Source organism: Pleurodeles waltl, chromosome 4_2 (genome assembly GCF_031143425.1).
Source record: "Pleurodeles waltl isolate 20211129_DDA chromosome 4_2, aPleWal1.hap1.20221129, whole genome shotgun sequence".
Taxonomy (NCBI): domain Eukaryota; kingdom Metazoa; phylum Chordata; class Amphibia; order Caudata; family Salamandridae; genus Pleurodeles; species Pleurodeles waltl.
In genome coordinates this window covers 891,668,479-891,683,221 of record NC_090443.1, presented here as the reverse complement: position 1 = coordinate 891,683,221, position 14,743 = coordinate 891,668,479, and the positions used below count along the sequence as shown (strand labels likewise).

General features: G+C 46.0%; 1 protein-coding gene across 1 annotated transcript in view; it reads right to left on the bottom strand.

The window, feature by feature from the left end:
- Window positions 1-14,743, bottom strand: part of NRDC (nardilysin convertase) — a 780,134-nt gene that overhangs the window by 135,493 nt on the left and 629,898 nt on the right. Inside the window, exon 25 of the mRNA XM_069232676.1 lies at window positions 2,279-2,326. Coding sequence (XP_069088777.1) covers window positions 2,279-2,326 — 48 coding nt within the window. The remainder of the gene's footprint in view (window positions 1-2,278; window positions 2,327-14,743) is intronic.

Here is a 14,743-nt window from a genome sequence, read left to right as displayed (position 1 = left end):
GTTGGCCCTTTTCCTAGCTGCTCCTACAACGACAGAGTCTGGTGGCAGCTGTGTAGTGATGAAAGCCGGGTCTGTAGGAGGCGCCTTATACTTTTTTTCCACCCTTGGTGTGATTGCCCTACTTTTGACCGGCTCCTTAAAGATGTCTTTTGCGTGCCGGAGCATACCAGGGAGCATAGGCAGGCTTTGGTAGGAGCTGTGGGTGGAGGAGAGGGTGTTGAATAAGAAATCATCCTCGACCTGTTCTGAGTGGAGGCTTACGTTGTGAAATTGTGCTGCTCTAGCCACCACTTGAGAATACGCGGTGCTGTCTTCTGGTGGAGATGGCTTTGTAGGGTATGGCTCCGGACTGTTATCTGACACTGGGGCGTCGTATAGGTCCCATGCGTCCTGATCTTGGTCACCCTGGCTCATGGTGGTGTGAGCTGGGGAGTGTGATGGAGTTTGTGCTGGTGAGACGTTAATCACAGGCGGAGGAGAGGGTGGTGGGGTAACTCTTTTCACCACTTTTGGTTGTGGTGTCTGTTCCGTCTGGAACTCCAACCTTCTCTTTCTCCTAATGGGGGGAAGGGTGCTTATTTTTCCTGTCCCCTGCTGTATGAAGATACGCTTTTGCGTATGGTCCACATCAGTTGCTTGCAGCTCTTCCTCAAACCTATGCTTCTGCATTTGGGAGGTTAGCGAGTGCTCTTCTGTATAAGAGCCTGAAGCTGGGTCGCTTGCAGTTTGTTTCGGCATCGAAACCCTGTCTGCGTGTTTTTTCGGCTCCGAGGTGACTCTTTTCTTTTTCGGGGCCGAAACCTCTCGGCGTCGATCTGTTTCGGTGCCGCTGTCTCGGCGTCGAGCCGTGTCGGCACCGGCATCTCGGTGTCGAGGCTTGTCTCCAGCACTTTCTCGGTCCCGAGAAGGCTGCGTGCCGGTGTCTCGACCGGAGTCGGACGATCTTGGCACTGTTTGGGCCTTTTTCGGTGCCGACGGGCGGTCACCGAATTTATGGGTGGAGCCATGGCCTGGTGGCAGTGGCGTCCCCTGGGCCTTGTAAATGTTCTTCTGAGTGGATTTCGACGTCTTACTCACGGTTTGTGTATCGTCGAATCCTTCGGAGTCTGAGTCTTGGATCGAGAAGGTACCTTCTTCTTCCTGTTCCTCGAACTCCCGTTGGGCTGTCGGTGCGGACGCCATCTGAAGTCTTCTGGCTCGACGGTCTCGGAGTGTTTTTCGGGACCGGAACGCACGACAGGCCTCGCAGGTGTCTTCGCTGTGCTCAGGTGACAGGCACAGGTTGCAGACCAAGTGTTGGTCTGTGTAAGGGTACTTATTGTGGCATTTGGGGCAGAAACGGAACGGGGTCCGTTCCATCGGCGTTCTTCAGCACGCGGTCGGGCCGACCAGGCCCCGACGGAGGATCGAAAAACTACCCCGAAGGGCACCGGAGCTCTTCGATCTTTGATGCGGTGTGGAATCAAAGTACGCCGATCCCGAACGCAACAATACCGACGAAAATCTTCCGAAATTAGCTAATTTTCCGTTCCGAAACTCGGAGCGACAGGAACACGTCCGAACCCGATGGCGGAAAAAAAACAATCGAAGATGGAGTCGACGCCCATGCGCAATGGAGACAAAAGGAGGAGTCACTCGGTCCCGTGACTCGAAAGACTTCTTCGAAGAAAAACAACTTGTAACACTCCGGCCCAACACCAGATGGCGAGCTATTGCAGAACATGCGTATCTACAGCGACAGATGCCATCGAACTGTGCCACACTGGTGATAATTCTACGGCAGTGGTTAAATAATACAGTGGCACATGTCACAAATCAAGAAGTAAATGAACAACCACATACTTGACAACAGGTACCAGTCTATGTATCTATGAAAAATATGTACTGCAAGCTTTTCTGGTGAGAGCAATTATTTAGTTGGCTGGCATCACTCACAATCTTTCCCCTCTCACACTCTTATGACAATAATTTTCTCTTTCTCCAAGCATTCATTCATTAGAATAGGGAAATAACCTGGCACACATTTCTATGTGAAAGGCCAGGTAAAATATTGTTTCTATATGTTTCACTTTACAGTGTCACTATTGCCCATTGGGCAATCAGGTAAACAGAGTCAAACGTGGCAGAACAAACAGTATGTGATGAAGTGGTTGAATGCAAAAAAATACTGAGAAAGAGTAACACTTTTTTGAGAGATTGAAGTTCTCATTAATTCAGACGATATGCTAATTCTGAAGCTGTGCATATTTATACGTAGGAGCTACAAATTCCTACTTACCACAAGAAGCTCTGTGAGCGTGTACTCTCTTAAACTTCTAGGTCCAGACTGAAAGAGAAAGTATATTCATTATTTGAATTTACCTAACCCTTTAATGAAGTATTCACATATTTATGACTGGCATATCTTCTGTCTCCATAAATCACTGATTCACACCTAAAATGCTTGTGGCGCATACTGTGTTAGAAAGTGATCCTCTTGTAAAGGAGTAGCAATAATGCAAAAGTGAAAGAGGTACAATAAGTAATACTAACAGTGAGGTAAAAACCAGAACACATCAACCAATATTTGTTCAACAATACAAATTTACATGAATGTGTTACTTACCTGAAGGGAGCAATCCCTGCATGTGTTACCTTTTCAGTGCCTATATAGGGAAACGCAGTACCCTTACACCCAATTCTTCATAATTAGACTATCCTGGTTAGGTTTAAATCCATAATAAATGATAAAATCCTACCTGAAAGGGAAACAGCCCTTGTCAGTGTAAACATATTAACACTGATGAACACCTGCAAAATCACTAACTAAAATGCCATTCAAAGAAAGGAACATGAGAGAGAATGGTTCATTTTGATTTATTTCAGAAAGGGCCAAAATAATGTGACTTTGTTATACAAGGTAGCAGCAAGAAAGACTGATCTAAGAATATTCTGCGTAGTTTGAAGAAAAGGCTTCATTGCTAGGAAAACTGCTTGCAGCTCCAAGTAATTGATATGTGAAGCTTGTTGAATGGGATCCCATAGACCTTGTTATTGTGAGGTTGTCTAGGAGAGCTCCCCAACCAGCCTGTGATGCATCTGTAGTCAAAGTATCTGAGGCACAGAGACCTGAGAGGGCTGCCCCTTGGAGAGGTTGGTGGGGTTCCACCATTGCAGACAGCGATGAGTTTGGAGGTCCAACAACACTATATCTTGGAGATGACCCTGTGTCTGAGCCCACTGATGAGACAGACATTGCTGTAAGGGAAGCATGTGCAGTCTGGCATGAGATAGGATGGCATTGCAAGACGCCATCATTGCTAATAGCCGCATCACTGTCTTCACTGTGTAAGTCTGGTCTTCCAGTAAGTGGGAAATTAATGTTTGAAAAGTCTGAATTTGAGCTGGACTTGGATATGCTAACCCCATCCGTGCACTAAGCACTGCTCCTAGATAAGGCTGTATTTGCAAGCGTTGGAGATGGGATTTGAGAAAGTTGATCGTGAATCCAAGAATGTGAAGGAGATCCAATGTGAGTTGAGTGTGACACTGACCGTGTTGTAACATACTGGCTTTGATGAGTCAGTCATCCAAGTAAGGGAAGACATGAATGTGTTGACGTCAGATCTGCAGCTACTACTGCTAGGCATTTTGATAAGATCCTGGAAGCAGTTCTGACCCTGAAAGGTAAGACCTTGAACTAGTAATGTTTCCCCGCAATAGCGAATCTGAGATATTTGCGGTGTGCTGGGTGAATGGGAATATGGAAGTAAGTGTTGTAGGGAAATGCCTCCCTTGGTATGGTTACCCCCTAACTTGTTGCCTTTTGTTGATTTATGATTGAAAGTGTGCTGGGATCCTGCTAACCAGGCCCCAGCACAAGTGTTCTTTCCCTAAACTGTACCTTTGTCTCCACAATTGGCACAGTCCTGGCACATAGATAAGTCCCTTGCAACGGGTAGCCCTGGTACCAAGGGCCCTGTGGCCAGGGAAGGTCTCTAAGGGCTGCAGCATGCATTATCCCACCCTGGGGACTCCTCACTCAGCACATGCACACTTCCTCACAGCTTGTGTGTGCTGGTGGGGAGAAAATGACTAAGTCAACATGGCACTCCCCTCAGGGTGCCATGCCCTCAACCCACTGCTTGTGGCATAGGTAAGTCACCCCTCTAGCAGGCAGTACAGCCCTAAGGCAGGATGCACTAGAGGGCATAGTTGCATGAGCAATATGCCCCTACAGTGTCTAAGCCAAACCTTAGACATTGTAAGTGCAGGGTAGCCATAAAGAGTATATGGTCTGGGAGTCTGTCAATTACAAACTCAACAGTTCCATAATGGCTACACTGAAATTTGGGAAGTTTGATATCAAACTTCTCAGCACAATAAATCCACACTGAAGCCAGTGTGGAATTTATTGAAAAAAGCAAACAGAAGGCATCTTAGAGATGCCCCCTGTATACAAAATACAAATGTTAGGCTCACCAGTTCCTGCCAGCCTGCCACAACCAGACAGGTCTCTGGCCACATGGGCTGAGTGCCTTTGTCACTCTGTGGCCAGGAACAAAGCCTGCACTGGGTGGAGATGCTTTTCACCTCCTCCTGCAGAAACTGTAACACCTGGCGGTGAGCCTCAAAGGCTCATGCCTGTTACAGCGCCCCAGGGCATCCCAGCTTGTGGAGATGCCCCCCCCCCTCCGGACACAGCCCCACTTTTGGACATTGCCCCCTAGATGTGCCCCTAAAACCACCTTGTTGGTATTGTGGTTGGTAGGTTTGTTTTGCCTGCAATGTGGATGCTTCTGTTGTCTGTGGTCTAAATCCACCTCGAAACTGCAGTTTCCGAAAGGATGCCCTGTATGGTGTGGAATATATTGCACCCATTGCTTTTGCGGTGTCTGAATCTTTGTGTAAATTCTCAATGGCTGTGTCAACCTCTGGGCCAAAAAGTTGTTTCTTATTGAATGGCATATTTAACACAGCTTGCTGTATTTCGGGCTTAAAACCCGAAGACCTGAGCCATCCATGCCTACGTATTGTCACTGCAGTATTGACACTTCTAGCAGAGGTGTCTGCTGCATCTAGGGCAGATCGAATTTTATTATTTGTAATGGCTTGCCCTTCTTCCACCACTTGTTGTGCCCTCTTCTGGTGTTCTTTGGGGAGATGCTGAATGATGTCTTGCATCGCATCCCAATGGGCCCTGTCGTATCGAGCTAACAGTGCTTGTGAGTTAGCTATCCTCCACTGATTCGCTGCCTGGGATGCAACTCTCTTCCCTGCTGCATCAAACTTTCTGCTTTCTTTGTCTGGTTGGGGGAGCATCTCCTGATGACTGGGAGTCTGCCCTTTTTCTGGCAGCGCTGACCACTACCGAATCTGGAGGTATTTGGTGTGTTATGAAATCAGGATCAGAGGGAGGAAGTTTGTACTTCTTCTCTATCCTGGGCCTTATTATACGTGCCTTAACCGGCTCATTGAATATTTGTTTGGCATGTTTTAACATGCCTGGGAGCATGGGGAGGCACTGGTATTTTTAATGTGTTGAGGATAGGGTACTAAACAAAAAATCCTCTTCCAGTGGTTCAGTACGCATGGTGACCCCATGGTATGCTGCAGCCCTAGCTAAAACCTGATTGTATACAGTTCTATCCTCAGGTGGCGAAGGCTTAGAGGGATAGCTGTCTGGGTCACTGCTAGGAATGGGATCTGGATCATAAAGATCCCATGGATCTACATTGTCCTGTTTTGAGTCAAAAGAGTGTGTGGGTGACTGAACTGGTGTAGGACTAGTAGAAGGAGAGGTAGGCAGGTGTGAAGAGTCAGGAGGAGAATGAGGAGGAGAAAGTTGAGGAGGAGAAAGTTGAGGAGGTGGTGGTTTCTCCTTAGGCTTTGGCACTTTAGCTGGAGGATGCATAGTGTCCAATTCCTCCTGAAAGTCTAGCTTTCTCTTTGGTTTTAGAGTAGGTGCTGTTAGGATCCTGCCTGTTTCTTTATGGCTATGAATCCTGGCTTGCCTTTTGTCCATAACTTCAAGTGTTGGCTGTACTTGATACTCCTCTTCAGAGGTTTTGTGGCTTTCTTTTAGTCTCTTTGAAAGTCCATGCTCCTCTGTATATGCTGGCCTTTTCGGCTCTGAAGCAGGCTTTTTCGGAATCGAAAAAGATGGTGCGGTGGATGATCTCGGCTTCGAAAGGGGGTTTCCGAATCTTCGACTCCGAAAAATGGTGTTTGCTCGAGTGGGACACAGAGCCTTTTATTGCCTCAGATGTTTTGGGAGCAGTGGCCTTTTTCGGTGCCGAAGTGGTAGATTGGTCACCGGTAGTCTTTTTTTGGGCCGAGCCATGGCCTTCCGGCAGTGGCGTACCCAAGGCCTTATGTTTTTGTTTTTGTGAGGGTACAGGGGCAGCCGTACTCATTGTTGTCCCGCCGTGACCGGTCAGTCCTCCTCGGATTCCTGTTCGGAGTCGGAACCTCGAACAGAGACTGCTGTCTACATGATTTCTTCCTCCGCTACGTCGAGATGTTCGGTGCTTCTGGACGCCATCTAGAGTCTTCGTGCCCTCCTGTCTCCAAGAGAGTTTTTGGAATGGAAGGATCGTCAGGCCTCACAATTTTCTTCCCGATGATCTGGGGAAAGCCAAAGATTACAGACGAGATGCTGGTCTGTATAAGGATATTTCACGTGGCACTGGGGACAGAACCGGAATGGAGTTCGATCCATGGGGCTTCCACGCGGTCGGACCAACTAGGGCAGAGTTGGGCGTGCCGCCCCGAAGGGCGAGTAGAGTTGTCTTCTCCGACGGTACAGATGTGTCGATGGAAGATGTAAAACCGATCGATACAATACCGACGAAAATAAAGCGTTTTCAAAGTTTTCCGAATCGAAATCTAGGAGCGAGAGGAAACACATCCGAACCCAATGGCGGAAAGAAAACAATCTAACATGGAGTCGATGCCCATGCACAATGGAACCGAAGAGGAGTCACTCGATCTTGTGACTCGAAAACACTTCTTCGAACAAAAACAACTTGTAACACTTTAAGCCCAACATTAGATGGCAGAAGTATAATGCACAGCATGTGTATCTGCAGTTACACATGCCACCGAACACACACACACACACACATATATATATATATATATATATATACACACATATATACATATATGGAAAATGTCACTTACCCAGTGTACATCTGTTCGTGGCATTAGTCGCTGCAGATTCACATGCTGTGCACATCCCGCCATCTGGTGTTGGGCTCGGAGTGTTACAAGTTGTTTTTCTTCGAAGAAGTCTTTTCGAGTCACGAGACCGAGGGACTCCTCCCATTTCGACTCCATTGAGCATGGGCGTCGACTCCATCTTAGATTGTTTTCCCCGCAGAGCGTGAGGTAGGAGTTGTGTATGCTAGTAATAGTGCCCATGCAATGGAGTGAATGCGTATGTACATAATAAAGTTTCAAGAAATCTATTTACAAATGTACAAATGTTTAAGATCTACTTCTAAACGGCTACAGGCTCCCGGGGAGGCGGGTGGGCGCATGTGAATCTGCAGCGACTAATGCCACGAACAGATGTACACTGGGTAAGTGGCATGTGTAGCTGCAGATACACATGCTGTGCATAGACTAGTAAGCAGTTATCTCCCCAAAAGCGGTGGTTCAGCCTGTAGGAGTTGAAGTAGTTTGGAATAATGTTCTTAGTACAGCTTGACCTACTGTTGCTTGTTGTGCAGTTAGCACATCTACACAGTAGTGCTTGGTAAATGTATGAGGCGTAGACCATGTCGCTGCCTTACATATTTCGTTCATTGGAATATTTCCTAGAAAGGCCATGGTAGCACCTTTCTTTCTGGTTGAGTGTGCCTTTGGTGTAATAGGCAGTTCTCTTTTAGCTTTAAGATAGCAGTTTTGAATGCACCTAACTATCCATCTAGCAATGCCTTGTTTTGAAATTGGATTTCCTGTATGAGGTTTTTGAAAGGCGACAAATAGTTGTTTTGTCTTTCAAATTAGTTTTGTTCTGTCAATGTAGTACATTAGTGCTCTTTTGATGTCTAATGTATGTAGTGCTCTTTCAGCTACAGAATCTGGCTGTGGGAAGAACACTGGTAATTCTACCGTTTGATTCAAGTGGAACGGTGAGATTACTTTTGGTAAAAATTTGGGATTTGTTCGTAGAACAACTTTATTTTTGTGTATTTGAATAAATGGTTCTTGAATGGTAAACGCTTGAATTTCACTCACTCTTCTTAGAGATGTGATGGCAATTAAAAATGCAACTTTCCACGTTAAGTATTGCATTTCACAAGAGTGCATGGGCTCAAAAGGTGGGCCCATGAGTCGTGTTAAGACAATGTTGAGGTTCCATGAAGGAACTGGTGGCGTTCTTGGTGGTATAATTCTCTTTAGGCCTTCCATAAACGCTTTTATGACTGGTATCCTAAATAATGAAGTTGAGTGCGTAATTTGCAGGTAAGCTGAAATTGCAGCAAGATGTATTTTTATGGAAGAGAAAGCTAGTTTTGCTTTTTGCAAATGTAGTAAGTATCCTACTATATCTTTTGTAGATGCGTGTAAGGGTTGAATTTGATTATTATGGCAGTAATAGACAAATCTTTTCCATTTATTTGCATAGCAGTGTCTAGTGGTAGGCTTTCTAGCCTGTTTTAGGACCTCCATACATTCTTGTGTGAGGTGTAAGTGTCTGAATTCTAGGATTTCAGGAGCCAAATTGCTAGATTCAGCGATGCTGGATTTGGATGCCTGATCTGTTGTTTGTGTTGTGTTAACAGATCTGGTCTGTTTGGTAGTTTGACATGAGGTACTACTGACAGGTCTAGTAGTGTTGTGTACCAAGGTTGCCTTGCCCATGTTGGTGCTATTAGTATGAGTTTGAGTTTGTTTTGACTCAACTTGTTTACTAGATATGGAAGGAGTGGGAGAGGGGGAAAAGCGTAAGCAAATATCCCATACCAGTTCATCCATAGCGCATTGCCCTGAGACTGATGTTGTGGGTACCTGGATGCGAAGTTTTGGCATTTTGAGTTTTCTTTCGTTGCAAATAGATCTATTTGTGGTGTTCCCCAAATTTGGAAGTAAGTGTTCAGTATTTGTGGGTGAATCTCCCATTCGTGGATCTGTTGGTGATCCCGTGAGAGATTGTCTGCTAACTGATTCTGAATTCCTGGAATAAATTGTGCTATTAGGCGAATGTGGTTGTGAATAGCCCAATGCCATATTTTCGGTGTTAGGAGACACAACTGAGTTGAGTGTGTCCCTCCTTGTTTGTTTAGGTAGTACATTGTTGTCATGTTGTCTGTTTTGACAAGAATGTATTTGTGGGTTATCATGGGTTGAAATGCTTTCAGCGCTAGAAATACCGCTAACAGTTCTAGGTGATTTATGTGTAACTGTTTTTGCTGTACGTTCCATTGTCCTTGGATGCTGTGTTGATTGAGGTGTGCTCCCCACCCTGTCATGGAAGCATCTGTTATCACGTATTGTGGCACTGGGTCTTGGAAAGGCCGCCCTTGGTTTAAATTTATACTGTTCCACCATTGAAGCGAGATGTATGTTTGGCGGTCTATCAACACCAGATCTAGAAGCTGACCCTGTGCTTGTGACCATTGTGATGCTAGGCACTGTTGTAAGGGCCGCATGTGTAACCTTGCATTTGGGACAATGGCTATGCATGAGGACATCATGCCTAGTAGTTTCAGTATTATTTTGACTTGTACTTTTTGTTATGGATACAAGGTTTGTATTACATTGTGAAATGTTTGTACTCTTTGTGGACTTGGAGTAGCAATCCCTTTTTCTGTGTTGATTGTTGCTCCTAAGTATTGCTGTGTTTGGCACGGCTGCAGGTGTGACTTTGCGTAGTTGATTGAGAAACCTAGTTTGTGTAGGGTTTCTATGACATATTTTGTGTGTTGTGAACACCGTTTTAGCGTATTGGTTTTGATTATCCAATCATCTAGGTATGGGAACACATGTATTTGCTGCCTTCTGATATGTGCAGCTACTACTGCCAGGCATTTTGTAAAAACTCTTGGCGCAGTTGTTATTCCGAATGGCAACACCTTGAATTGGTAATGTATCCCTTGGAATACAAACCTTAGGTACTTTCTGTGTGAAGGATGTATTGGTATATGGAAATATGCATCCTTTAGGTCTAGTGTTGTCATGTAGTCTTGTTGTTTGAGCAGTGGGATTACGTCTTGTAGAGTAACCATGTGAAAATGGTCTGATTTGATGTAGGTATTTAATGTTCTGAGATCTAGTATCGGTCTCAGGCTCTTGTCCTTTTTGGGTATCAGGAAGTACAGCGAGTAAACTCCTGTGTTTAATTGATCTTTTGGTACTAATTCTATTGCTTCTTTCTGTAGCAATGCCTGAACTTCTAGTCCTAGAAGATCTATATGTTGTTTTGACATATTGTGTGTTTTCGGTGGGACGTTTGGAGGGATTTTGAGAAATTCTATGCAATAACCATGCTGGATAATTACTAAGACCCAAGTGTCTGTTGTTATTTCCTCCCAATGTGTGTAAAACTTGGTTAGTCTCCCCCCCACAGGTGTTATGTGTTGGGGATTTGTGACCTTGAAGTCACTGTTTGTTTTGAGGAGTTTTGGGACTTTGGAACTTTCCTCTGTTTCTTGGAAACTGTCCTCCTCTATATTGTCCCCGAAAACCTCCCCGCTGATACTGGCTCTGGTAAGTGGGCTTTGTTTGTGAGGTTGTGGCTTCTGTGGTTTGCCCTCGAAACCCCCCTCGAAATTGTGTTTTTCGAAATGTGCCTCTGCTCTGCGGGGAGTAGAGCGCGCCCATGGCTTTGGCCGTGTGAGTGTCTTTTTTAAGTTTTTCAATTGCAGTGTCCACCTCCGGCCCAAACAACTGCTGTCCGTTGAATGGCATATTCAGCACAGCTTGCTGTATCTCTGGTTTAAATCCTGATGTACGCAGCCATGCATGCCTCCTTATCGTTACTGCTGTGTTGACAGTTCTAGCAGCTGTGTCTGCAGCATCCATTGCTGATCGAATTTGATTATTGGAGATATTTTGTCCCTCTTCGACCACTTGCTGCGCTCTTTTTTGAAACTCCTTTGGCAAGTGTTCAATAAGGTGTTGCATCTCGTCCCAATGGGCCCTATCATATCTGGCTAGCAAAGCTTGCGAATTTGCAATACGCCACTGGTTTGCTGCCTGTGCCGCCACCCTTTTGCCTGCCGTGTCGAATTTTCTACTCTCTTTATCTGGAGGTGGCGCGTCTCCTGAAGTATGAGAGTTGGCTCTTTTGCGCGCTGCTCCAACTACAACAGAGTCTGGTGATAGCTGTTGTGTGATGTACACTGGGTCTGTTGGTGGCGGTTTATATTTTTTATCTACTCTTGGAGTAATGGCTCTCCCTTTGACAGGCTCTTCAAACACTTGTTTGGAGTGTTTTAGCATTCCGGGCAACATTGGCAGACTTTGATATTGACTGTGCGTAGACGACAGTGTATTAAAAAGGAAGTCATCTTCAATGGGTTCTGAGTGAAGGTTGACATTGTGAAATGCTGCTGCCCTTGATACCACTTGAGTGTAGCCTGTACTATCCTCAGGTGGCGAGGGTCTTGCTGGATAGCATTGAGGACTATTGTCTGACACTGGTGCGTCGTAAAGGTCCCATGCGCCAGGGTCATCTTGACTCATCCCCGTATGTGTTGGGGATTGCATCATTGGTGGAGTGGCTACCGGTGATAGTTGTGGAGAGTGATGTGGGGATGGTGGTGGTGTTATTTGTTTAGCCACTTTTGCTTGTGGCTGTTTGTCCTTGTCCTTGTCTTGGAAGGCAAGTTTTCGTTTCATTCTGATTGGGGGAAGAGTGCTGATCTTCCCTGTATCTTTCTGAATAAAGAGCCGCCTTTGCGTGTGATCTGGCTCTATTGTCTGTAATTCTTCTTCAAATCTGTGTGTCTTCATTTGAGAGGACAGTCCTTGTTCCTCTGAATAGGAACTAATTTTCGGTTCGGAGGCCGGATGTTTCGGCACCGAAACCTTTTCTGCTGCTTTTTTCGGCTCCGACAAAATCTTTTTGCTTTTCGGCGTAGCGCCCTCTCGGTGCCGACCAATTTCGGTGCCGCTGTCTCGGTGCCGAATCTTTTCGGAGCCACTCTCTCGGGCCCGAGATTGCTGCATGCCTGTATCTCGACCGGAGTCGGATGACTTCGACACCAGCTCGCCCTTTTTCGGTGCCGATGGACGGTCACCTACTTTTCGGGTTAAGCCATGGCCTGTTGGCGGTGGCGTCTCCTGGGCTTTGGCAGTCTTTTCGTGAGTTTTTTGTTTCGACGTCTTACTCACGGTTTTCGGCGTTTCTTCGGGATCGACCTCCTCCGAGTCCGAATCCTGGATGGAGAATGTTTCTTCCTCCTACTCGAAACACCCTTGTCCTGTCGGCGCCGACGCCATTTGCAGTCTTCTTGCTCTTCGGTCCCTGAGTGTCTTCCTCGACCAAAACGCTCGACAGGCCTCACAAGTATCCTCCTTGTGTTCTGGTGACAAACACAAGTTACAGACCAGGTGTTGATCTGTATATGGATACTTGTTATGGCATTTTGGACAGAAGCGGAATGGGGTCCGTTCCATCAGCCTTGAAGAGACACGTGGCCGGGCCGACCAGGCCCCGACGGGAATCGAAAACCCCGACGGGCCACTGGAGCTCTTCTCAATTCGGTGTCGATCTGTTGTAACTAACCCGATACCGAACGCAAACAATACCGACGATTTTTCCGAGATTCTAACTAACTTTCCGACCCGAAACACGGAGCGAAAAGGAACACGTCCGAACCCGATGGCGGAAAAAAAACAATCTAAGATGGAGTCGACGCCCATGCGCAATGGAGTCGAAATGGGAGGAGTCCCTCGGTCTCGTGACTCGAAAAGACTTCTTCGAAGAAAAACAACTTGTAACACTCCGAGCCCAACACCAGATGGCGGGATGTGCACAGCATGTGAATCTGCAGCTACACATGCCATCGAACATATATATATATATATATATATATATATATATATATATATATATATACACACACGTTTGACACACCAACAGAGTAGAATGAAAATAGCAATTAAACATCTATTGATATGTATGCAAAGAGTTCACCAATATAGCTTACTGTACGACACTACATTAATTGACTGCATATGAAATGCATATTCAGCTACTGCATCACATTTACATTGAAGCGTTCAAGGAAAGTCAAATATAAATGAGAAGAATACATCGGATTATAGGCATAGCGCTAATATGTTGATCAATCAGAATAAAGCAGAGAAACAAAGGCCTTTCATCCCTGGGTGGAACTTAACTTTATCCACAAAGCTGGGAAGCCCTCTCCCGCTCGCTGAACCTCTGTCCCACTAGAGCGTCGCAGTCTAAGAACAGCACAGCCAGGGAGGCAGTGATGTGGACGATGGCAGCTTGCACAACTCCATCTACGAGCTTCAATTCCCCCACCCGTGCTTCGGTACTTAAATAACCTGAAGCTTGGACTCTATTCCTTTTTCACATTTTCCAGCTATGTTATCAGTACACGTCCCTTGGGTGTCCTGTTGTTCACTAGTCATTATTTTCTGCCCTTTTCTTGAACTTTCTTTCTCAGGATCAGAGTAACCTTCGCTTGCCTTTCTCCCACACTTCTTGCACATGCAGACTGCAGATAATTTTAGCCATGGATTGTTGGAAAACAAGCTTGAAAACGACATTGTGAACTTTTCCATGTACGGTTCGGGTTTCTGCATGTAGCACTGCTCAGACTAATTAACCCTTTGCGTCACAATGTCTTCCGCACCTTTCCCTATACTGATCACCGCCTAACATGCAAAAATACAGGCAGCAGCTCTTGGTAAATGGGACAAAAGTAGAAGCCCTGAGGGATACAGGTGCCTGTGTCACCATGTCACCAGGAGGGTGGTAGTGCCTCAGCAGTTTAGGGAGTTCATCCTAACTTTGGCCCATGACAGCCCCTTCACTGGGCATTTGGGACAAACAAAAACATGGAGTAGGCTTGTCAACCACTTCTACTGGCCTGATATGTCCCAGAAGGTGAAGGAGTTTTGTAGCTCCAGTGTCAACTATCAAGCAAGTGGCAAGACGGGTGGCCACCCAAAGCCCCCCTCATTCTAATTCCTGTGGTGTGGGTGCCCTTTCAAAGGGTTGGTGTAAGTAAACATTGGGGGTCCACTTGAGCCACCCACAACCTCAGGGAACCAGTACATACTGGTAGTAGTGGATCATGCTACTAGATGACTTGAAGCTGTTCCTCTTAGGTCTACTACCGCTCCTGCAGGAGCAAAGGTAGTGATTGGTATTTTTTTACCAGAGTGGGTTTTCCTAATGAGGTGGTACAAACCTTAAGTCGGCTTACCTGAAACACATGTTGACTGAATGTGGGGTGACATAAAAATTCACCAGACCATACTCCACAAACAAATGGACTTGGTGAGAGATTCAAACATTGAAGGGCATGGTTATGGGCTCCCTGAAAAACTCAAAAGGAGATGGTATGTCCACCTGCCATGACTGCTTTCCCCTACAGAGAGGTGCCACAGAAGGGAGTAGGGTTTTTCCCCTTTGAACTTCTGTTTGGCCATCCTGTAAGGGGGCCACTGGCACTTGTTAAAGAAGGCTGGGAGATACCTCTCCATAAGCCTAAACAAGATGTGGCTGCCAGGGCAGAAAGTATGGGTTCTAGAGCCTGTGGCTCCCAGCGCA